Source organism: Leiobunum rupestre, chromosome 8 (genome assembly GCF_980474605.1).
Source record: "Leiobunum rupestre chromosome 8, qqLeiRupe1.1.hap1, whole genome shotgun sequence".
Taxonomy (NCBI): Eukaryota; Metazoa; Arthropoda; class Arachnida; order Opiliones; family Sclerosomatidae; genus Leiobunum; species Leiobunum rupestre.
Window position 1 is genome coordinate 49,346,003 of NC_143391.1, and position 18,285 is coordinate 49,364,287.

Below are 18,285 nucleotides of genomic sequence, written 5' to 3' on the forward strand. Positions count from 1 at the left end.
TCAGGGAAAAGTCAGGGAATTTGAAAATGATTCCCAAAGATCAGGGAATAGTCAGGGAAAGTTAAAATGGTCCGAAATAGTAAGGGAATTTTAAAATGACCCCAAAAACAAATCCGGCAAATAATTTTTTGAAAAATGTATTAAAAATACATAATTAACATTTTTCAAGATTTTACCTCAAAACATAAATTTATTTTATAAAAATGGTCAGGGAAATTTGGCAATTTAGTCAGGGAAAACCTGAAAATGTCAGGGAATTTAATTCCGGAAATTTTGTACGAACCCTGTTAACGCATTCACAATGTTTTTAGTTCTTTTAGTAGGTTTCTTTTCGCTTGTTCCGGGATTTCGGAGTTGGATAATAAGAATAAGACTATGACGTCATTTTACTCTAATTCTGTGGTGGAGAATAGTTTGACCCGGAGTAAAAACGTTTTTCCAAAATGGCTGCGGTGGCTTTTTTAACAGATAAATTCTGGCTAGCAGACGACAAAATACGATTTACTCCTTTACACATTCTTTTCAGAAGGAGTAAAAAGAGTAGCCCTAATACTGCGGAACAAGCAAATAGGTTATTGCCCGGAGTAATTTTGATCCCCAGAACAAACGAATAAAACGTTTTAGGGTAAAAAGAGTACACTTTTAGTTCGAGAATAAATTTTTTATTTTAATATAATTTTTTTAACAAATTTGGTTTATTTTAACGAATTTTACGTTTTAAATGAACTTATTATGAAAGTAGCCAAAAGATGTGTTGTACACTAAATCTAATCTAATATAATCAGAAATACATGTATTTCTGATATAATGGTTGAATGTTTGCCCACTGACTACTATGTTACAACTTGTTGGTATTCAGTGCTGTACTGTAACGCGGTAAAATTCAATTCAATTCATAAAATTACAATAAAAATAAGTATTATATTATACGTGGTGTTCCAACAAGCGCAAAACCCAGCAGCAGGGAAATGCGAACATTAAGGTTTGGGTTCGTGTGATAGGTAAAATAGGACTTTGTAAACCAATCGACGCAACCAGCGTACAAAAGTAAACTTAAACAATATCCCTGCTGCTTGGTTTTGTACTTGTTGCAGCCTACTTCCAGGGGCTAGTAGGCCAGACTTTGAAGCTCTCTGGCGCTCTTTTATATCATCGTAGGAAAATGGGTAAAAACAGGCATACTTCTCAACTCACCCCCTACAAATTTTTGTAAAACTTTTTGAAACACCCTGTATAATTTATATATATATATATATATTATGCAATATAAATATTAATTATTTTATTATATATTTTATAATATTAATTATTATTAATGCGCGTCTATATAGACGTTGTTGGACTAATAACGTAATGACTTTTGAAGGAGCAAATTAACTCTTGAAGAGAGGTTCCAACAGCCCCTCGCTTTGCGGGCGACGGGGCCAGCTCTCTCCAATATTACTCCCGTTCTCGCTCTCTTTATCATATTCACGCTCTGAGTCAATTTTTCTCCATTAAATTTAAAAGCTTTCGAGTGGGAGCTTCAAGATCCAATTTTATTAGAAATTTCCTCGCGTCAACAGATGGCGCTGCTGAGAGCCCATAATCCTCGCTTTAGCGCCATTGATTTGGCCGCCTACGCCCGCCCTACTACGCCCCGGGAGAAAAAAATCGCTCTTTCCTTGAGCCGGGGCTATGACAGTGTTACCGTATTACTTTGCCCGCGACTATCTAAATGCATTTTGCCAAAGCCAGTGTACGCCTCTGGATTTTGTTGTTGACTTCGCCGCTAGGCTCGCTGTAGTGGTATGGTTTGAATAGGCGAAACTATAAAGTAAATTTGGTCTTTACCAACTTGTTATAGTGGGAAAACAAACTCACGTGACTACCTTTTCACAGCCAACTTCGATTCGGTAACTCGTGTTCATAGTTGGCCGCGCGACGTTAAAGAAAAAATTATTCCTTCCAAATACTGCAGACAGCTTATTAACTTCCACTTTCTTTTACCAAGTGTTTTAAATCGATAATCGATCAAAATTTAAACCACCATTATCAAAATAAAATGAATAATAGTTCGTATTTGTTAGGATAGATGGCGCTGCAGTTCTCCACAAAGTCACGTGACTACCATCTTTTCAGCCCCCCTGGACTTTATAGTTACGCCCAAGGTTCGTAAAAGAAAAAGGCACTATAAGGTTGGCTCTTGTAAAAGTGGCGGGAAGGGAGATATCTACAGCTGTGCGGAAAGGGGAAAGATAGTCCTGTATTCCCCTTTTAACTGGAGGGAAAATCTAAACAAGACGCCGCGTGAAATTATAGCAACTATAGCAACTGCGCAGGCGTAAAGGTATAAAAAGAAATTCCTTTTGCTGAGCTTCCAGATTATAGTTATATCAGCCCAAGTTGGCTATATTCTAGTAAAACAGTGAATTTTAATTAACATACATTGTGTTTTATATTAATGTCGCTATTTTAAGAATTAATTTTATGGTATTAAGATTTTATTAAACATGCTAATCTTGAAAAGTGATATTAAAATATAATGAAATAATGAAACTACAATTTTTATTTACATTATTGGGCGGTATTTATTAGTAATGCGGGGCGATTGAGGCCTATAAATTAGTTTTCTTTATGATATGTTACTAACCACATGGCCGAGCCGACAATGATTTATATTTAATATAATATTAATATTATAATATCTAGTGGGATGGGTAGCTAAAAAATCCCACGAAAAATACCCCGATTTACATTTGAAATCAAATCGCAACGACCATGATTATATTGTACCTACATAGGTTGAATACCTCAGTTATCATGGTATAATAGTTCCTTCTGAGGCATTTTTAAAGGATACGAAATTTATAGAATTAGAGTTTTCAAAATACCATAAAGGAAAAACTTCTAAAGATATTGCTCTAAGCAAAGAAAGGTGAGTTACAAATATTTTAACAAATGTAATTTCTGACCAACTTTTAAATTACCCGCGAGACATTACATATACTTACGTCAAAATGAGAACTATTATAAGAATGAATTATTTAAATTCCAAATTTAATACCGACGCTCAAAACAGAAGGCAAGCGAAAAAAATAACAAAATACATCCAAAACAAAAATCAAAAAGTTCCTCAAATTTAATATTTTACAATATATACTAAATGTTTTTAAAATTATGCTTTAGCTTTTGTTTTTTGTTTAAATCTGACATTAAAATCGAAAGTTTTGCCTCATTTTGGTATTTGTTTTCTATTTTAATATTTAAAAATACAAATAAAATTTCTTAATTGACAATCGCATTTATGGAAATAAAAATACTTTATAAATAATAAAGTTATGTTATTTTATTAATAATACAGTTTTATACTATTATTATTAAACCTATCTTGATGAAAACGGCAAAAATAATAGTGTCATTGCCATTTAGTGCTTTTCCTATAAGAACCGCTTATATTGAAGGACAGACTCTAATAAGAACAGACGTAGCCACCCTGAAAATAGCTCTTTTGAAAATCTGACCAGTGACGTCACTGGTCAGAGAGAAATATACCTCTCTCTATTCGTTTCGACTTTCTCTCAAAAAACGAGTTCCAGAGATGCGCCCCCGTTGAGTTACGCCTATTATTTTGAAGCCCACGACTTCTATTCCGTTTTTCATTATTCAACTTGTTTAAATTATTTAGTCGAGTTTCTTGGATAAATTTTACCTTTAAATTTTGTATTTCTTTAATGGCCAAAACGAAAAATCTGCCTGGAAATTTCGTGATAGCGCTCCTATTTCTGGGGTTAGCGCGTGAAATTAATGAACAGGGTAACCACGGTGCCTGAAAAGTCGGGGAATTCGAATATGGGTATCAACATCAGGGAATTTTTAAAATTAGTCTAAAAATCAGGGAAATGACAGGAAATTTATTTTTGGTTGCAAATAGGAAATTTTTACTTAAATATAGGTTAAAAAATACAAAATCTTGGCACAAAAGTCAGGGAAAACCTGGAAAAGTCAGGGAAATGTCAGGAAATTTAATTTTGGTTGCAAATAGGAAACGTTTACTTAAATATAGGTTAAAAAATACAAAATCTGGCTGAACCAAATCATTATTTTATAGATATCGATTTAAATCAAACATTTATTTAAAACATTGATTTAAATCACCTATTATACTTCTTTATATTTCTAAAAATATACAAAAAGTATCCCTGTAATAATTAAGTACTATTTAAATTTAATTAAGATTAAATTTGGGCTTACATTAACAATGCGTGTAAATTATAAATAAATTTACCTAGGAAAAAGGAGCATAATATGTTTATATATCAATTGAAAATCAATAAAATAGAAAAAGTTTACTTAAATGAAATAAATAATTTTTTTTAGATTTTTTAAAATCATCCAAAAGGTTTAATGACCGTGTTTGGCAACAGTGCTACATTCTTTAGTCCTACTTTCGCCGAAAATATACCCTAAGGGCTTGTTTTCAACATAAACAAGTCGCAACCATTGAGTTATATTCCCAACTCGATGGTCGCAACAGCGGGTTTACCGCAAAATTTCTCGTTAGGCCTATTACATTCTTTTTTGCGTCCAAGTTCACCGTTAGTTTGAATTATGGACAGATGAGGAGCTGTAGGACAGCCATTTATTAGACGTGACAACTCCGAAGCCACTACGTCCAAAGCCAAAACGTTTCAGCGTAGAAAGAATCTTTTGACCGCGGTTCTTTGCATCAACAGCATCAACAAATTCTTCGTTGAATTTCGAAGAATTGAAGAATGCCTTCTCTTTCTCGCTGCCAAATGGGAATCGTGTGTCTCAGATAACCCACGGAGAAATATCTCTTTATTATATAGAGCGACCTTCCCCGCCTTATAAAATGACTTATAAATGAGCTTAGTTAGGGGAATTATTGAACCTGAAAAACCTTGATAAGTCGGGGATCTAAAAACTGGAGGTCAGATTATAATACTCTTTTCAATAAAGTCACATCGGCTTTCTGGTTTTGATGTTGCTGCTGGGTCACGGGGTAAATGACGTCCTACTACGAAAAGCCCTGGACATAATGGTAAATTCGACGAGGCACCCTGTATTTAAGTATAAACTGATCTGAACTTCTACGTTTTTCGTGACGAATGAGCTACTTAAAAAACTATGAGCAACAAACACAACACCCAACACAAGGGCACTCAACCCGTCAAAAGTCGTGCATTTTTCATTGGTTAGACGCTTTAGCGCCTGCTGCCGTCGGAAGGGGAAAATTCAAAATTGTCTACCCCTTTTCCGAAAAACGTTCAGCTTTAAGGCTCGTCCAATGAAATTTGTACACAACACTGCGTTAGCGTGTTTAAATGCTAGCCGCGTTCTCGTTGTGTTTGTTGCTCTTAGATAAAAACAAGTTAAGTAAGCGTAGCTTATGTTATGGAAAGGCTTATTCAGGGATTTAATTTAGTCAACAAATCCGTGCATTGCCAAGTATTTTTCCATATAGCAAAGCCAGTAGTAGCGTCTCTAGTTTTATTATTTAATTTATATTTGGAAGTTAGACAGAATAAACACCCTGTTGAAACGTTTTCAAATTAACGATTTCAGTTTAAATAGAGCCACTTAGCGGCCAACGCGAGAAGTTCATTAGCTGCAGGATTTTCGTCTGCTAAGCGCGATATTTGTCTTTAAAAACACAGAGCTTCTACTTGAGGAAGAAAATCCAGCAGTTATGAGGAACTTTAGCTTTACTATAAGTGTATATTATTGTTACATAAGTGTGACACTTCTTATTCTTCTTATGAAAAAAATTACTGAGAGCTATTCGCGAGACAGATTGCATTACGGGCTTCGTCGACGTTTTGCGTCCGCTTGCGAACGAGTCACACGTAGCCTTTGACAGCGCCTCGCTAGGGGGACGTCACTCCGTTACTAGCTCTCAGTAAAATATTCCCCCAAGACTTATGGAACAATATTATACAGGGTTGCCACACGTCAGGGAAAACAGGGAAATCAGGGAAAAGTCAGGGAACTTAAAAATGGGCCTAAAAAGTCAGGGAAATGTCAGGGAATTTTAAGAATTGGTAAAAATTCAGGGAAAAGTCAGGGAATTCAATTTTATCTTGGCACTTTTTGAAGGTAATTTAACTCTAGATCTATGACAAATTCCACGATTATCATTTATTTCCTTGAATGTTTGGCTAATTTTTTCAACATTGCAATAACCTTTTTACTGAAATATAAGTTCATCTAAATTTATTAACTTCTGATAAAAGTAAAATATAAAAGAAAAATTTTGGCCTTAATAAGTCAGGGAAAATCTGTTAAAATGGTCAGGGAAAACAGGGAATAGTCAGGGAATTTGAATCTGAAAATTTTGTGGCAACCCTGTTATAGACTTATGACTTTACTAATCCATGATTGTGATCCGTAACCAGATAAATCATATTTGATCGTGTCTGTTGCAGGAGAAGTTCGAGCAGATTTTCCGTCAGTACGAAGAAGAGGCGACATTCCAATACTTCAAGAGCTTCAAGCGGGCCCGGGTCAACTTCAGCAGCCCGGCCTCGGCGGCCCGCGCCCGGATACAGAGCCACCAGACGCGACACGGCGACAACGTCATCAACTGCTATTTCGCTCAGGTATGTCCTCCTCGGTGACGCCAGCGACTGCCGCGTGAGATCCGAGTGCCGCTGTTTCGCGGGCGGAATGCCGATTCTTATCGGACAAATTCGGCAAAACGTTCGCTTTAATTTGCCTCAGCTCCGATTTTAAGCCTTGTCGGAATTTCAAATCTAATCGCGCGTTTCAATCTCGAGTAAGCGGAATGATACCGCAAACGGTGAGTGATTAGCGCACCCGCGAACACCTGTTGCAAGCGAGGTGGCGTCGTAGAAATAGATCCAACGGCTTCCATGTCAGTTAGATCGACGCTTATCACTGGGGTTAGCTTTCTAATAATTTGGGTTCGGCAAAAAACAAGGTCAAGATTGTATCAAGCAGCCGTTCCCGAAATGTGTCACGGGGGTTTCGAGAATTCGCAGCGCGGCCATCTTTGTTTGTGTCAAGAGAGTCATTTAAGCTGAGTTAAAAAAAGGAGTTGGGGTTTCCGCCAGAATTAGCAGCGGATAATTTAGGGTTCCATCATAGCCGGCTGAACAAAACTAGGCCATGAAATCGTGAGCGCAGACTGCTGGCACTTCGGGTTTGTGGTTGCCGCTAGATGGCGATTATTGGTACTTGAATGGAGCTTTATCAGAAGTAAATAAACACGTTATTCAGAAAAGGAACGTATTTATGACATTTTTTATGATATTAAACGTTTGGAACTAAACCATATATATTGCAAGTTTTATCACAGTCTTTACATTCTCAAATGTTTCCTTTCTGTTTTAAATTGTTACATCACTAGCTAGATTTTGCATCAAAGGCCTTAGGAACTTCCTTAGTAATACATCACGGAGGTTTTCGTAAAAATCACAATCACATTTTAAAGCTTTAACAAAATGGGGTATCACAGCTTGGACTAGAATTTCCAAAGTCAGTCTCCTAGGTTCGTGTTTTATTGCGGCTTTAACAAAACCAGCAACTATACATAAAATGTTGATTAAGTAGCGACTAGGATAACGCGATGAACCCCTGTCCTGGTACTTAATTAAGCATCTGTATTTGTTTGGTAAAGTCTGCGTTTTCATCAGATACTCGTGTTATGAAGCCAGAAATGTAAACCACTGCAGCAGTTACTTGGCCGTTAAAACAGGAATCTACGAAAGGAAAAATTAATGTATTAAATAATAAGACTGGTATATTTTATCTATGAATATACCAAGAATGTATTTATTTATATTTAAGAAGAATGATTATGTTGCGACAATCGCCGGGCACGGTAAACGCCTTTCCCTCGTCTCGCGCGGGGGAAAGACAAAACGTCACCGGCGTTTGATTTCCATCGCGTTAGGTGACGTAAATTTTAAGCAGCCAATAAAATACCTGGACTATTCGTTTTATTTTAAGCAGAGGAGCGTACTGGGGGGACAAACGGGTGGATTGAGAGAAAGGCTAAAAACCGTCTCGACATAGACATTCTCCCTAGGTATAAATAAATACATTCTTGAATATACCATTAGGGTGAATTGTCTGTATTCGGCATTACTCTCTAAGGCTAATGGGCTCAAAACGGTGTTACTGTTCAAAGTATTCTTTCTTCGAGGAGACTTAAATACTGTAGTATTTTCAAATCTCGACTTTTTAGATTTCGGTGTTCTTTTAAAGACATGGCACAGCATTAGGTAACAAAATTTTACGACTAGCAGAATTAACGGAATAGTCTGAAGCAACAAAATGTTTACTACAAACTCTCCCATTAATAGGGAGTGGATTAGCAAATACATCTCGCAATATCTTCCTTAAATCGTCTTGTTGTGGCACACGATGGAAATTCACTCCTTTAGTTTCATCCTGCTTTGATGCGCAGTTTGCTACACAGCAAGTAACCATTTTTTTAAAGTTTGATGACTAGCTTTCAGAAGGAAGAATCTATTTATTTCCTGTTTCAAATTCAAAGGCTTAACTTAAAACTTCGTCCAAATGAATAAAATCGAGGGGTCGGTCATTTGGCCAAATCCCATACAAAATTTGGAAAAAAATCCAAAATCCAAGAATTTTCCTCCCATAGACTTTGTATGACAAATCCACAATAAAAAATCCAAAATCCCGTACACAAAACAGGCAAATGTCCGACCCCTCGAATAAAATCAACATTGCAAGACTTCAACTGAAACATAATATAAATAATTATCTATTTTCATAATTTTCGGATAAAAATTTAAAGAAACTTACCATAAATTAAGGTCCATACATGGAAAACTGACACAAATAAGTAACAGCTTATTACACAAATTACAACGCGAAGAGGGAAAATTATTATTGGATAATTTTGAAAAACGTCATTCATTGACTGTTGGAATTTGAGCGCAGGGGCGCAGGACCTAAAAATAATAAAAAAATCACGCGATTTCATGGCCTAGTTTTATTCAACCGGCTATGGTTCCATAGAAAAAATAATTTGGGAGCCGCTTGTATAAAGAATATTTTTAACTTAAAAATTCTGTGTCACATAATTGTCTTATTTATTATTAAGTATACTTATTATGTTGAGCACCATGGTTTAGTTTTCCTTCGGTCCTCAGAGTGGGGGAAGGAAATACGTCACTGGGGGGCGCTTCAATCGAATTTTGAAGGGAAGGAGCTTCTGCCAGAGCGTGAGGGGGAGTTTTCTTCCCGCAATCTGCGAAAGTATTTGGTGTTCCAAACCTATCTTTAGATTGGAAGGGCTGCTCTTCCACCCACTGAGCCACGCATTCGGACGGTGATCTCTCGACGTTCGCTTAAGCCCGCTTTTCACTAGGGCGAAAAATTTCCGTTAGTTCTAAAGGCTAGTTTCATTTTGTTACTTTTATTACGCGTAGAAACCTTTGTACGTTCCAAGAGTCGAGCCGTTAGTGTAAACTTGGGCCTAAGCTTAGTTTCTACTAATAATGCATTTTTCAAAACGTTTGACGTCCCAAAGTTGAGTGACGGGCGTTAGTGGAAACCAAGGCTTACGCTTAGTTTATACTAGCGCACGTGACTGCGCAATTCCCCACTTTGGCTCGTAGAAAGGTTTTTAGGCGCGGAAAGAAAAATTCATCATGACGCGCGCTAGTGGGAAATAGCATCGGAGCGAAAATCATACTAATGTTTAGTTTCCAATAGCGCGCGTTAAGCTTATTTCCCACTAGCGCGCGCGTTAAGCTTATTTCCCACTAGCGCGCGTGAAGCTTATTTCCCACTAGCGCGCGTGAAGCTTATTTCCCACTAGCGCGCGTGAAGCTTATTTCCCACTAGCGCGCGTGAAGCTTATTTCCCACTAGCGCGCGTGAAGCTTATTTCCCACTAGCGAGCGTGAAGCTTATTTCCCACTAGCGAGCGTGAAGCTTATTTCCCACGAGCGCGCGTGAAGCTTATTTCCCACGAGCGCGCGTGAAGCTTATTTCCCACGAGCGCGCGTTAAGCTATATTTTAGAAAAAGTTTCCAATTTTCAAACCGAAATTAAATTCCCTGATTTTTAAACTAATTTTTAAAATTCCCTGATTTTTAAACTAATTTTTAAAATTCCCTGATTTTTAAACTAATTTTTAAAATTCCCTGATTTTTAAACTAATTTTTAAAATTCCCTGATTTTTATACCCATCTTCAAATTCCCTGACTTTTTCCGGAATTCCAGGTTTTCCAGGTACCGTGGCAACCCTGCCCTGTAACCAGCGGGGAGATACTCTTTTGCGTTAGGCCTAGAACATTTCTTTCCCGGTCGACGTTCAGCGGCGGGATTTTGGCCCTAGTGGCCTTTACTCGTACGGTACTTATGCGCGGGTCACGGCTCGCTGTCATCCCGTCATCATCTCACTTCAATTTAACCGGCGTCAACTATCGCGGGTTCCTGCGGGCCGTCGCCCGAAACTAGAGCAGCGGAACGTGAATTACCTGGATTCGGCTTCAAAGAAAGTACGAATTTCCACGTGGGGTGGCGGAGTGGTTAGCACTCTCGCCTCGCAGCGTGTGGCACTGGATGAAAACTCGGGATTTCACTAGAGCTCTACTTAACAGATATTAACTGACAAAATTTCGATTAATCGTAAATATTTTGGTTAACTGTTTATTTATGGATATTATCCATGGATAAACAACGATTTAACATGCAAAAAATAATGTATAATTTCGGATAATAGAGCGTTCTGTAAAATAAGCTCACAACCGGCCAAACTTTTCATACGGACTACAGAGCTAGTTCAGCAGGACTAACAACTTTTGTTATTCTTTGGTTTAAGAGAATTCGGCTTATGCCCTGTCTTTATATGAATATTTTAGAGACGTACCTTTTAGGAGTTATAGGAGGGACCCTATAGGTGTTGAAGTAAGTTTGGGGTTTAGAATATTTTCAGGATCTAAGTTTCCTTTTAAACCCGTGGATTTGGGACTAGTATTTTGCTTATTTGTCATCATACATTTATTACAAAAATCATTTAAAATAAGAACAAGACGTACGACGGTCAGAATACACACAATCCCCCTAATGTGTTAAGTTTTTTTGAGCTATTCACAGCAACCTGCAGCGCCGTTATCACAACCAAAATATATCCACGGTCACACATATATACAAATTTACACTTATTTGTTACTTCTAGTCATACTTTGAAAGCATCGAAGATTCCTTCGATCGGTGTAACTCTTATTTTTTACTTCTGATAACACTTATTTGTTACTACTAGTCAGCCGTTGAGTGTCACACTTATTTCTTCTGGTTATACGACAAAGACTAGTTCGATTAGTTTCATACTTATTTGTTACTTCTTATCACACTTATTTGTTACTTCGGATCACACTTATTTGTTACTTCGGATCACACTTATTTGTTACTTCGGATCACACTTATTTGTTACGTTGAGTGTCACACTTATTACTTCTGGTCATACGCCGAAAACTAGGTAGATCAGTGTCATACTTAATTGTTACTTCTGGTCATACGCCGAAAACTAGGTAGATCAGTGTCATACTTAATTGTTACTTCTGGTCATACGTTGAAAGTGCGGCCCACTCTGAACGGCCTTGAAAAACGCCAAAGGGAAACGGGCGCGTAGACCTTTATAAACACGCGGATTTACAATGTTGGAAATTGCGGGGGTCCGCGCTGCCCAAAAAACCTTACTTAGAATTAAATTTAAGGAATGTTTTTACAATTCTAGGTTATATGTAAACCACAGCTATTCAAAAATATAACTTTCATGAAAATCGGACTTAAATATGTAGATTTTTAGGCGGAAATATAAAACCACGAAAATTGGGGTCCCGTAAATTACCCTGAAAACTATACTTAAATTTAATATTTACTGATATGACCGAAGTTAAAGGTCCGCTGAATCCTAACCTATCCAATAATATTTTTTTAACGTTATCGGACTTAATTTTAAACAAAATATCTACCCCATAAAGGAAATCACCGAAAATAGTAAATTGGGCAAATTTTCAACTTCTTGGGCTCCGATTTGAAAACTTTATGAAAGGCTATCAATGGTAATATATGTACTTTTGAACGAGATATCATTGACTTTTCTAGTTATAACCGTTGAAGAGGTATGCGTGACACGGCGCCATCGGCGGCATCGGCTACACTGTACGTGAGATTAATACACACAAATCCTTAGGATTGTGTGTAAAAACGGCGCGGAAAGCCGGAAATTAGTGAAGCCTATGCTAGCAACTACGCTACTCCTAAAAATTGACTGCTCTCAATTTCTTACGGGTTTGCCAGATAAATATGTTTCTCTCACAAGAAAAACCGGCCAAACCTTCACCTCCTCCGAACTCCAAAGGGGGAAAGCACACCACACCGATTTTATAGAACGCTCTATTTTAGGTTATGGATAAAAATAAGTGGTTAATTTTTATCCAAACGCCGAGCTCTAGCGTTCACTCGCAAACCCTACGCAGAAAGAGTATCTCCCCGCTGGTTACAGGGCAGAGTTGCCACGGTACCTGGAAAACCTGGAATTCCGGGAAAAGTCAGGGAATTTGAAGATGGGTATAAAAATCAGAGAATTTTAAAAATTAGTTTAAAAATCAGGGAATTTTAAAAATTAGTTTAAAAATCAGGGAATTTTAAAAATTAGTTTAAAAATCAGGGAATTTAATTTCGGTTTGAAAATTGGAAACTTTTTCTAAAATATAGACAAAAAAATACCAAATATTGGCACAAAATAAGTCGGGGAAAATCTCGGGAGATGGTCAGGGAAAACCTGGAAAATCAGGGAATTTGATTGTGAAAAGACTGTGTTCTCCGGATTTCCTTTCCATAAAATTTCGTCGCTGGGTAGAATCCCAACGAACAATGACCTTGAGTGATTGGCTGGATGCGTATATAAGTTTTTTAATTTTGGTTTTGGTTTTGAGAGATCTAGTTGTTACCTAACATCCATTTAAGTAGTAACTAGTAGGCTATTTAAAAATTTCTTAATTACTCGACTACCCGAATAGAACTCGTTGATTAATCAAGTACCCGAACTGGTTTTTCTGACTACTCGACTACTCGAACAAGGAAAATTTGGAAATTATCGAATACTCGACAACCCGACTAGTCACCTAGATCTAAATATTACCCGATTCAACTACCCGATGAAAAATGTATTAATACTCGAAACCCGACTCGATTGCGTAAAACCACTACTCACACAGCCCTAACCCGAAGCCAGATGGCGCCAACAATCTGAAATGTTTAAATTTTAAATAGACGAAAATTAGTTTTCGTATTTCTTTTGGTCCTTTCCTGAATTGACATAGTTTTTACACAAAATACTCACAAAACATTGTTAAAGTTTTTTCCGTAATAAATCAGTATTTATTAGCCTTTTCAAGTTACATAGCGCCACGTAGCGGCCAACAGAAGTTTTTAAATGGATAGCAGGGCCTCTAGAGGTCCTATAATTCCTATAAAATCCTATATTTTCAAAAATGTCCTATAACATCCTATATTTTTAGCAAAATCCCCCGAAAGTCCTATAAAATCCTATAATTTTGATATTTTGCCCATTTCAAATCCAGCTAGATTTAGCTATAGGATAAATTCCTATACCAAGTCATTCTAGTCTTTACTTTTGTTATTGTTAACATGGTATATTTATATTTATATTGGTTAACATGGTATATTTATATTTATATTGGTTAACATGGTATATTTTTGTGATAAAATGGTTAAATAGTTTAAATTTTTTAAGTGAAAATCTAAGAATTATTTTTCTAAATATAGATTTTGTTTTTAAATGCATAAAGTTAGTAAATGAAATAGCATATATAGTCCTATAAAATCCTATAATTTTGTAAAAATTGTCCTATAAAGTCCTATGAAGATTTGAGTGGGGCTCTGGGATAGTTTCGTTAGCAGACGATTTGCTATTATAAAACAGCATCTTATAAGCTTCTCGCGTTGACCGCTACGTGGCTCTTAGTTAACTAAAAAGACCAATTCGTAATATATATTATAAATAAATACATTAATATCGAAGCGGTAAAGGCTTCGCGCTAAATGATTGTTCATCCGTAAACCATATATGAATCGGTCTATATTTTTTTTAAATTGCCGACAGGGAGTTACGTGGATTGGTCTTTCGGACAGTGATGGGCGCTTTCTTCTCATTTTGAGCGAAATTGAGCGGTAAAATATATTTTTAAAAGAGCGCAAAACGGAAATAATCGAAGCGAAACTTTACCGATAAAAATTTTGCGAGCGCGAGCGTTTTCCTTAACAATAGTGCCCATCACTGCTTTCAGACGACAAGTCGGTTTTCTGCGGCTCTGGGAAGCCGAGCCTCTGTTTCCCCTTGAGGGTTTCGAGAGCAGATTGAGAGTCGAAACTGAGATGATTTTGTGACAACAACAAATACTTCCTCGGAAATTCAACTTCTTGGCTTCATCTGTTGAAGTTGGATCTTACACTCTTGAGTCGCAGTTATTTATTATTGCCAGAAGTCTAGATATTTAACCCGAAATATTGAAGTATAATTGGAATCATTTCTTTAAATTCATTGGTTCACGCAAAGAATATAAAGCCCGAGGAATGGAAGGTGTAGCTCCGTCTAGTGGAACTTTTCCGCCTCTCGTTTTTAAAGAGAGACCGGATTGCGTTAACCGTTTCCGGTTACTCTGATTTACTTTGCCGGAAGTTTATAGCGCAACCAAAACACGTGGCCAATAATATCAATCCTTCCATTCCTGGGGCTTTATATTCTTTGGTTCACGAAACTTTGAAGGTCATCGGAGTTGGCAAGCCCTTCTACCAGATGAGTAGGTCTAGCATGAGTACTTATTAGCCCTCTCTAGGTCTCTAGTAACATCATTTTCATCCCAACCTTCTTGTTTTGTCAAAAATTCCCCGACATGTTATTGGTAAAATAAGGTATGATCAAAGCTATTTACACGTTTCTAATTGAAACCAACTTTGTATGTTTAATGGTTCTCAAGATAAATTTTGAGTGACCTTGAAGACATGGTTCAAGGTCATGGAAATTTACGTTTTCAAGTTACCTCCTAAACGAGCAACGTGACCTGAAAATTTCATATTCCTATCTAAAACACATTTGGAGTTATAAGCACTGGATCGTTTTTAGAGAAATAAAATATAGATATATTAATCGTAAGTAGAGCTCGGCCAAACAGATAAATTAACCGCTAAAGTTTTGATTAACCATAAAAATTACGATTAACTGTTTATCCATGGATATTATCCACGGCTATATAGCAATTTAACATGTAAAATAATCGTTTTTTCCCGGATAATTTTCGTTTGTGGATAAAAATAAATAAAGTGATTATTTCTTATCCAAACGCCGAGCTCTAGTCGTAAGGAGTGTTAAATTTAAACATTCATTATATTCTGACAGAAGTTTCAGAAATGTAGGGTCTTAAAAATACCTAATTTCAAAAAAGTTCGAATTGAGAGCTTCGAGACATAATTAGTAGAAGTGCAGACCTAATATAGGTCGTTAATTCAAATTTGGAAGTCAAATGCCTATTGAATATTTATAACCATCATTGCTTTTAAATTATAATTTATGATCAGTGACGTCATTTGAAAAGGGGGGGGGGGGCGTGCGGGCGAGGGGATTATAGATCTAGCACTACCAAACAGGGTTAAAACAAAACCTGGTTTTTTTTTCCAAAAAGCCCAACCCATTTAGTTTTTTCATTTGGGTGGGTTTTTTATTTTAATATACAATTTCCATATTTGTATTAGACAATCTTGTTTATATGACAAGGGAGAAGCTTTTTTCACAGGGGTAATGCCATTGGAGGCCGCTATTTTAACAAATTACTTTTACTTTGAATTTCAATTATTATTTCAGTCTAAGCGATAAATGAGGAGATATTTGTTGTTAAACCCTGCGAATATTGGTACTGGTGTATCGCACTAGATGGGGTAAAATCTCCCACAGCTTCACAATGTGTTCGGTTCTTGTTCGTGGCGTCGTAGGCATAGTAGCTGCATCATGGCAAAACCTAGTACAGGTTTAACAGTAAGTTCCTTCCAATCCCCCTCACGCTCGAACAGAAAGTTCCTTCCAATCCCCTCACGCTCGAACAGAAAGTTCCTTCCAGTCCCCCTCACGCTTGAACAGAAAGTTCCTTCCAGTCCCCCTCACGCTTGAACAGAAAGTTCCTTCCAGTCCCCCTCACGCTCGAACAGTAAGTTCCTTCTAGTCCCCCTCACGCTCGAACAGTAAGTTCTTCCCAGTCCCTCTCACGCTCGAACAGCAAGTTCCTTCCAGTCCCTCTCACGCTCGAACAGTAAGTTCCTTCCAGTCCCCCTCACGCTTGAACAGAAAGTTCCTTCCAGTCCCCCTCACGCTTGAACAGAAAGTTCCTTCCAGTCCCCCTCACGCTCGAACAGAAAGTTCCTTCCAGTCCCCCTCACGCTCGAACAGAAAGTTCCTTCCAGTCCCCCTCACGCTCGAACAGAAAGTTCCTTCCAGTCCCCCTCACGCTCGAACAGTAAGTTCCTTCCAGTCCCCCTCACGCTCGAACAGTAAGTTCTTCCCAGTCCCTCTCACGCTCGAACAGAAAGTTCCTTCCAGTCCCTCTCACGCTCGAACAGTAAGTTCCTTCCAGTCCCCCTCACGCTTGAACAGAAAGTTCCTTCCAGTCCGTCTCACGCTCGAACAGAAAGTTCCTTCCAGTCCGTCTCACGCTCGAACAGAAAGTTCCTTCCAGTCCCCCTCACGCTCGAACAGAAAGTTCCTTCCAGTCCCCCTCACGCTCGAACAGAAAGTTCCTTCCAGTCCCCCTCACGCTCGAACAGTAAGTTCCTTCCAGTCCCCCTCACGCTCGAACAGTAAGTTCTTCCCAGTCCCTCTCACGCTCGAACAGTAAGTTCCTTCTAGTCCCCCTCACGCTCGAACAGTAAGTTCCTTCCAGTCCCTCTCACTCTCGAACAGTAAGTTCCTTCCAGTCCCTCTCACTCTCGAACAGTAAGTTCCTTCCAGTCCCTCTCACTCTCGAACAGTAAGTTCCTTCCAGTCCCCCTCACGCTTGAACAGAAAGTTCCTTCCAGTCCCCCTCACGCTTGAACAGAAAGTTCCTTCCAGTCCGTCTCACGCTCGAACAGAAAGTTCCTTCCAGTCCCCCTCACGCTCGAACAGTAAGTTCCTTCCAGTCCCCCTCACGCTCGAACAGTAAGTTCCTTCCCAGTCCCTCTCACGCTCGAACAGTAAGTTCCTTCTAGTCCCCCTCACGCTCGAACAGTAAGTTCTTCCCAGTCCCTCTCACGCTCGAACAGTAAGTTCCTTCCAGTCCCCCTCACGCTCGAACAGCAAGTTCCTTCCAGTCCCTCTCACGCTCGAACAGTAAGTTCCTTCCAGTCCCCCTCACGCTCGAACAGAAAGTTCCTTCCAGTCCCCCTCACGCTTGAACAGAAAGTTCCTTCCAGTCCGTCTCACGCTCGAACAGAAAGTTCCTTCCAGTCCGTCTCACGCTCGAACAGAAAGTTCCTTCCAGTCCGTCTCACGCTCGAACAGTAAGTTCCTTCCAGTCCCCCTCACGCTCGAACAGTAAGTTCTTCCCAGTCCCTCTCACGCTCGAACAGTAAGTTCCTTCTAGTCCCCCTCACGCTCGAACAGTAAGTTCTACCCAGTCCCTCTCACGCTCGAACAGTAAGTTCCTTCTAGTCCCCCTCACGCTCGAACAGTTAGTTCTTCCCAGTCCCCCTCACGCTCGAACAGTAAGTTCCTTCCAGTCCCCCTCACGCTCGAACAGCAAGTTCCTTCCAGTCCCTCTCACGCTCGAACAGTAAGTTCCTTCCAGTCCCCCTCACGCTTGAACAGAAAGTTCCTTCCAGTCCCCCTCACGCTTGAACAGAAAGTTCCTTCCAGTCCGTCTCACGCTCGAACAGAAAGTTCCTTCCAGTCCCCCTCACGCTCGAACAGTAAGTTCCTTCCAGTCCCCCTCACGCTCGAACAGTAAGTTCTTCCCAGTCCCTCTCACGCTCGAACAGTAAGTTCCTTCTAGTCCCCCTCACGCTTGAACAGCAAGTTCCTTCCAGTCCCTCTCACTCTCGAACAGTAAGTTCCTTCCAGTCCCTCTCACTCTCGAACAGTAAGTTCCTTCCAGTCCCTCTCACTCTCGAACAGTAAGTTCCTTCCAGTCCCTCTCACTCTCGAACAGAAAGTTCCTTCCAGTCCCCCTCACGCTTGAACAGAAAGTTCCTTCCAGTCCCCCTCACGCTTGAACAGAAAGTTCCTTCC

General features: G+C 38.8%; 1 protein-coding gene across 1 annotated transcript in view; it reads left to right on the top strand.

The window, feature by feature from the left end:
* The window catches only part of sra (RRM_RCAN_like domain containing protein Sra), a 67,543-nt gene that overhangs the window by 25,913 nt on the left and 23,345 nt on the right, over positions 1 to 18,285 (top strand). The window contains exon 2 of the mRNA XM_090155974.1: positions 6,429 to 6,602. Within this exon, the coding sequence (XP_090012100.1) occupies positions 6,429 to 6,602 (174 nt within the window). The remainder of the gene's footprint in view (positions 1 to 6,428; positions 6,603 to 18,285) is intronic.